At 53.2% G+C, this 7,250-nt stretch overlaps 1 protein-coding gene across 1 annotated transcript in view; it reads right to left on the reverse strand.

Moving 5' to 3' along the window:
- CPT1A (carnitine palmitoyltransferase 1A (liver)) overlaps positions 1 to 7,250 on the reverse strand; it is an 88,000-nt gene that overhangs the window by 28,894 nt on the left and 51,856 nt on the right. Inside the window, exons 9-12 of the mRNA XM_011987085.1 lie at positions 6,828 to 6,915; positions 4,430 to 4,625; positions 1,331 to 1,519; positions 208 to 313 (exon numbers count right to left, since the gene is read on the reverse strand). Coding sequence (XP_011842475.1) covers positions 208 to 313; positions 1,331 to 1,519; positions 4,430 to 4,625; positions 6,828 to 6,915 — 579 coding nt within the window. The remainder of the gene's footprint in view (positions 1 to 207; positions 314 to 1,330; positions 1,520 to 4,429; positions 4,626 to 6,827; positions 6,916 to 7,250) is intronic.

Consider the following 7,250-nt stretch of genomic DNA (forward strand, 5'->3'; position numbering starts at 1 on the left):
CCCGCCACCACGCCCAGTAATTTTTGTATTTTTAGTAGAGACGGGGTTTCACCGTGTTAGCCAGGATGGTCTCATTCTCCTGACCTCGTGATCCACCCGCCTCGACCTCCCAAAGTGCTGGGATTACAGGTGTGAGCCACCGCGCCTGGCCAGGTTTGGATTTTCAAAAGCAACTTCTACATTCAAGTGAAAAGTGCGAAAACTCACCTCCCAAAGGTGGGCCATGATCGGCGCGTCTGCCCAGGAGTGCTCCGCGTTGATGCCTATCTTCCCGTTTTTGAAGACAACAAACGTGAACGACTTGTCAAACCACCTATGTGAAACACACGTATGTGGAACTTAAGTGTTCAACGAGGCAAAAATGAGGAGACACTGCACCTCTCTGCTTCATCCTGGATGGACTAATTTACTTTGCATTTGCCCCTCTAACAGGGAGCGGCTGCTCGGTCTCTGGAGTGAGGATGAAAGTACAGATGGGACACTGAATCCCTCATTTCTTCCCTGTCCCAGACACAAAGATGAGCGCTTATATCCTGGGAGCCTGAAGTCAGGACCTGTTATTATCACAAGGCAACTGGGAGAGGTGGGAGGCTCTTCCCGTGGGCACGAGACCCCTTCATTAGCCAATCCTTGGCCCCACCCTGCAGGGGGCTGGTCAACACTTTACAGATAAGGAAAAGAGGACTTGAGATAGCCACGTGCCAACACCCTGGCCTAACCCTGTGCCCAGCCCTGTTCACCACTATCCCCTGCCTGAGTCCAGGGACCTGGCAGCCCTGCATCTCATGAGCATCTCCAAACAAAGGTAGTCATGCACAGAGGAGGGAATCTCAGATTTGCAGCTTAAGCTGTGTGTGTGTGACAGTTTTGGCGGAGGGAAGAAAACCGAAGGTTGGCCAGGCGCAGTGGCTCATGTCTGTAATCCCAGCACTTTAGAGAGGCTGAGGTGGGTGGATCACTTGAGATCAGGAGTTCATAACCAGCCTGGCCAACATGGTGAAATCCTGTCTCTACTAAAAATACAAAAATTAGCTGGGTGTGGCAGCACACGCCTGTAATCCCAGCTACTTGGGAGGCTGAAGGAGGAGAATCGCTTGAACCCGGGAGGTGGAGGTTGCAGTGAGCTGAGATCAAGCCACTGCACTCCAGCCTGGGTGACAGAGCAAGACTCCACTTCAAAAATAAATAAATAAAATAAAACTGAAGGTTATATTTTTATGCCATCTTCTTCCTTAGCATTATAGATACTTAGGGGTGAGTGTCAGGCACATAGGGTATTTCTTCCAAGCTCATGGGCAAACTCCCTTCTCTCAGAAAGTAAGGACGGTACCTGTCATAACATTGGCCATGTAGTAGAGACTTGGCGTAGCTGTCCATCGATGTATCTGGGTCTTCCGTTCTGTATCCTTGTTCAGTTTCATCTAACGTCACGAAGAACGCTGCCTTCTCCACGGCATCAAGAGACTGTTTATTTTTCCCCCGTCCAAAATAGGCCTGGCGACACCTGGCCCAGGGAACTCTGCAGTGAAGATGAAATATGATTAAAGGCAGCCGGACCTGCAGCCATGGAGCGATGTCTACTGGCACGTGATGTTTGAAATGACACAATCAAACCTTTGCAGTGTTTCAGAATTTCTCGAAGGAAAACTCCATTTTGACGATGTTCCCCATCTGAGACTGTTTGTTGGAAAGATTCTCACCTTCTCCCGGTCTCCAGACCACAGCACAGGGAGCAGTGGGTAATTTTTGTTCAATAAATGCTGGCTAAATGAACGGCCAGATTGCAGGCTGGCCCTATGGGCAAAGCCGCCAGGAAGCAGCAGACCCAGATCACCATGCCCCATGCTCCCTGACACGCCCATGCTCCCCGACACGCCCTCCCTCCCCTCCACAGGAACCACCCTAGGTAAGTTCCGGCAGCCCAGGTTACGGTAAATGCATAAGAGTGTGTCCCTCATGCCAGGCTCTGCTCCAAACCTTTTCTGTGTACCAACTCACTGATCTTCTCAATGCTACTGTACCCATTTATCAGATGAGAAAACTGAAGCATGGAAAGATTAGGTCACAGCTATTTTGAGGCAGAGTTGGAACCCAGGTCATCAGCCCCCAAGTGCATGCCACAGATGCCCATGTGATCCCTCCACAAGGTCTCCGTGCCCGTCTTATTTGGAATACACAGAACTGATGTGATGCCCACTTCCTTCTTGGAAGACCCCACCAGCTGGGCTTCCTTGAATGCTCCTGGGTCCCCCTCACTCCAGCTCCTCCAGGGCCCTCTGCCACTGCCCACCCTTCCAGATCAGGGCCATCTGGCGCTCTCCCCACCGTCTTCTCTCTATGAGTGCTTGGATACGGCGGCCCACAGGGCCAATAAGCCTAGAAACACGTCAGGCCCCAGTGCACACCCTACCAGGGGGACAAAGGTGACAGTGATGGTGGCCGGCATGTATGGAGCCCTTCTTGTGAAGGACTCCCGTGGGTAAGATGCTGGTCTGGTCCTATCCAGAGGGGGCATCAGGATTGAGGCACCTACAGACCCACAGGGAGCCCAGGCCCCACAGCGCCTGCTCAGGCTCCCCACGTCTCCTCCGCTGGGGATTCCAGGCTCTCGGAGGAGCCCACCGGGCGAGCGCATCTTCACCTGAGACGCATCTCCTGCTGCCGCTCTTTCCAGCCTGTCAGCACCACAGTGGACAACGAACAACGCCAGCTTCCCTGCACACATCCTCCCCCATCCCTCTCCTGCACTCGGGCTTGGCCCTCTTTCAGGACCTCACTACTTGGGCCACCGAAAAGTATCCCTGTGTCCAAGGCCCCTCCTCCCTGCCCAACCAGAAGAATCTCCTGCATTAACCTACGTATGCCCCCCGGCCCACCCCACCCTACACCACCTGAAGTGGCTCCTAGTCGCAGAATCAAGCTCCAATATGGTTGGGTGCCTGGGACCCTCCCCAGCCTGGCACCGTGGCCCAGCCATCCAGCCTACTCCACAGCTCCTGCTTGCTCTGCTGCCCCAGGGCATGCCGCTCCACCCCCTGGACACCCACCATCCTGGTCTGCTCCCACCCTCTGCGAGACATAGCCCACCTGCGGCCCCTGCACGCAGCACAGAGCCTCTCCTGATCTTTGCAGAAGGGGCCGCGACACCTGCCCCTCCCGCCTTACTCCCAGAGCAGTTGTCACACTGCTGGAATGCCGCAGCTCTCAGCCGGGGACAACAGTGTCCCCCAGATGCTGGGCAATGTCTGCGACACTTCTGGTTGTCACACAGGTTGCTACTGGCAGCCGGTGGGCAGAGGCCGGGGCTGCTGCTCAGCATCTGACGCTGCACAGGGCAGTGCCCCCTACAAAGAGGTACCCGGCCCTGAGTGTGCGCAGCGCTGAGGTGAGAAACCCTACTATACCTCACACACCACACCCTCGAGAAAACCAAGCTTGGCTGATTCTCTTTCTGTTTTATTTTTTGAGACAAGGTCTCACTCTGTCACCCAGGCTGGAGTGCAGTGCCTCGATCATGGCTTACTGCAGCCTCGACTTCCTGGGCTTAAGCAATCCTCCTGCCTTAGCCTCCTGAGTAGCTGGGACTACAGGCACGCACCACCAAGCCTGGCTAATTTTTTGTGAGATGGGGTCTCCCTCTGTTGCCCAGGCTGGTCTCAAACCCCTACACTCAAGTGACTCTCCTGCCTTGGTATCCTAAAGCACTGGAATTATAGGCATGAGCCACTGCGCCCAGCCTGATTCTTTTTCACTGAGGCAAGGAAATGTAACTAACACAGGGGCGTTGGTTTCAATTTGTTCTGTTTCCTAGATTAATAAATATGCCCACAGCCCCATAAGAAAGGCTAATCCTGGCCAGGCGTGTGGCTCACGCCTGTAATCCCAGCACTTTGGGAGGCCAAGGTGGGTGGATCACTTGAGGTCAAGAGTTTGAGACCAGCCTGGCCAACATGGTGAAACCCTGTCTCTACTAAAAATACAAAAATTAGCTGGGCGTGGTGGTGCGCTCCCAGAAACTCGGGGAGGGGCTGAGGCAGGAGAATTGCTTGAACTCGGGAGGCGGAGGTTGCTGTGAGCTGAGATAGCGCTGCTGCACTCCAGCCTAGGCAACAGAGTGAGACTCCCTCTCAAAAAAAAAAAAAAAAAAAGAAGAAAGCAAGCCTAATTCTAGTCCTCACTTCTCCCCGTCCTGGACTCTGGAGTGTTTCCACACACGTTTGCCTGACACACACATAGGAGTGGCCAGGGACTCCCCCCCATGTCCCCACTGCTCTTGAGACCCACTGAGCCGGGAGACCCCAGAGCAAAACAGAGCTGAGGTGGGGAGTCCCATACCAGTGTTCCCACAGGCCCCGACGGGGATGGGCCCCAGTGAGGAGGAGTGCCTCCACCACCTCTCAAAACAGGACAAGGGACCTGGGCCGCGCACCTGTCTCCTGCGGTGAGGGCTGCCAGCCTGGCCTCCCCAGGCTGAGGCTCCGAGGTATTGTCCAGGATCCTCTGCATCTGCTGCTCCATCTCCCGGGGCTTCAGCAGCCGCCCGTCGTGGTAGAGCCAGACCTTGAAGTAGCGCCCTCGATGGTACACGACGATGTGCTTGCTGTCTCTCATGTGCTGGATGGTGTCTGAGCCGGCCGCGGGTTGGAGACACAAAACCAAGAGTCCCAAGTTCACCGCGTGCTGAGACGACTGTACCCTGACTCTTTAAAGGCCATGGGAGTCCCTGCTCTGCGTCCCTCCAGGCAGCCTCAGGAGCCTATTCCTCAAGATGTTTTAAATGATTAAGGACAGCATGGAGTTAAAGCTCTGGATCGGATAGGCCTGACTTCTGAGCTCAGCTTGGTCACTCGTTAGATTATGACCTCAAACAAATTACCTGAGGCCAGGCGCAGTGGGAGGCTGGGAGCGGTGGCTCACGCCTGTAATCCCAGCACTTTGGGTGAGGTGAGAGGATCATATGAGGTCAGGAGTTCGAGATCAGCCTGGTCAACATGGTGAAACCTCGCCTCTACTAAAAATACAAAAATTAGCCAGGTGTGGTGGCACGCGCCTGTATTCCCAGCTACTTGGGAGGCTGAGGCAGGAGAATCGCTTGAACCCAGGAGGTGGAGGTTGCAGTGAGCTGAGATCACGCCACTGCACTCCAGCCTGGGTAACAGAGTGAGAAAAAAAAAAAAAAAAAAAAAGCATGCTTAGCAAAATGGAATATTATCATTTAAAAAAAAGAAATTGCCCAGTCCTCCCTAAGCCTCTCTGTAAAATGGAGATCATATGTTCCCCATGTGCGCTGTGCAAGAATTAAGAGATGATATCCATAAAGCTCATATAGAGTAGGCACTGGATCAGTGTAGTAACTTTTTATTAATTAATGACAATAGGGCAACTTAGAAACTACTCTGAGAAACATTCTGAGAATTGTTTCTGAGAATCCGAGAAATGTTCTGAGAAAGGAAGTGGAAAATTATGAAACCAAGCCATTCCGCAAAAACTACTGAAACAGAGTAATTTAAGATCCTCAGTAAGCTTCAACGTCACAGAAATGTGATGAAGTACATTCACTCCACGAATATGTATCAAGTCCTCTTAAGCACTGCTCAGTGGGGACGCACAGTGACAGCTGATCAAGGCAGATCGTCTAGTGGGTCAGGCTGGTCTTGAACTCCTGACCTCAGGTGATCCACCTACCTCCGCCTCCCAAAGTGCTGGGATTACAGGTGTGAGCCACTGCGCCTGGCCAGGATGGGTTTTTAGAGATCCTCTGAAGGCAGGATCAGAGGAAAGGGGAGAATCTGCTTAGGAAAGCCCAGAGACCAGCTTTTGTGCAAGGCTACAGCAAAGGCTCCCCAACGACCACCACAGTGCACAGTACTAACTAGGGCTTGGTCTAGAAGGACTGGGCTGCAACAAGACACTCAAAGCTCCGGGTCAGCTCTGGCGCTTTCCAGCCAGCTTCCCAAGCAGCCCTGAGGCCTGCCCATCATACAGGCCTGCCATGGTGGTCTTGGGCTCTAGCTCATCAAGTGTCTCTGGGTAGTTCCCCATTCACAGGCACCTGGGGAAATGGGGGAAATGGAGGCCATGGACGGCATAGCCTGGGCCCGTGCCTGGCCTGGATGGTCCCCATGGTGCCCGTTCTCCCTTCCCTGTCATTCTCAAGGATGTCCCCATTTGGACGGTAGCTTATGTGGCCACCCTGCCCAGGTCAGGCAGCTGATACGGGAGTGTCTGGAACACAAATCGACCTTCTCGAGCACGACCCAGTGTGCGTTCCACCACAAACCCTGCCTGTGAGCCGGAGCAAAATGCCCCTGAGAAACTCAGACTCAGGAAAAAACACTCAGCTGGGCATGAGTCCAGGAGTTTGAGACCAGCCTGGGCAACACGGCAAAACCTCATGTCTATAAAAAATGCAAAAATTAGCCAGGCATGATGCATGTGCCTGTGGTCCCAGCTACTGGGGAGGCTAAGATGGAAGGATTCCTTGAGCTCAGGACGTGGAGGCTGAAGTGAGCCGTGATCATGTCACTGCACTACAGCCTGGGTGGCAGAGAGAGACCTCATCTCAAAATCAATCAATCAATCAATCAAACACTCTATAAGACAGTCGGCAGTCTTCAACCAGAGAGAAATTAAAATCTGGAAATAAGTCAACAACAGTGTCCAGGTCTAAGAAAGACAAAGGAAATTCAGCAGAAGGAATGTTCACCAGCCTACAGTCTCAGGAAGGGTCAGCAAAAATCAATTTGGCCCCTTTGACACTTCCTGATTCTGAGCACAGGGATGGAAAGTGCCAATTCCACAGGGAGCCCCGAAGAAGCTTCACTCACCTGTCTCCTCTCCTGGGATCCGGGAAGTGTTAAACATTCGCTCCCACTGAGCGGAGCAGAGTGGAATCGTGGATCCCAAAAGACGAATCTGTAACAAAAATACATTTCAAACCAACAGAAGAATCCCACAGAAGAAAATCCCACAGAAGAAAAACAGCAAGTTGGCCGGGCGCAGTGGCTCACGCCTGTAATCCCAGCACTTTGGGAGGCTGAGGCGGGCGGATCACCTGAGGTTGGGACTTTGAGACCAGCCTGACTAAGGCAGAGATATCCCGTCTTTACTAAAAATACAAAACTTAGCAAGGCATGGTGGCGCACGCCTGTAGTCCCAGCTACTCCTGAGGCTGAGGCAGGAGAATCGCTTGAGCCCGGGAGGAGGAAGTTGCAGTGAGCCGAGATCGAGCTACTGCACTCCATCCTGGG

This window comes from Mandrillus leucophaeus, unplaced genomic scaffold, assembly GCF_000951045.1.
Source record: "Mandrillus leucophaeus isolate KB7577 unplaced genomic scaffold, Mleu.le_1.0 Scaffold30, whole genome shotgun sequence".
NCBI lineage: Eukaryota > Metazoa > Chordata > Mammalia > Primates > Cercopithecidae > Mandrillus > Mandrillus leucophaeus.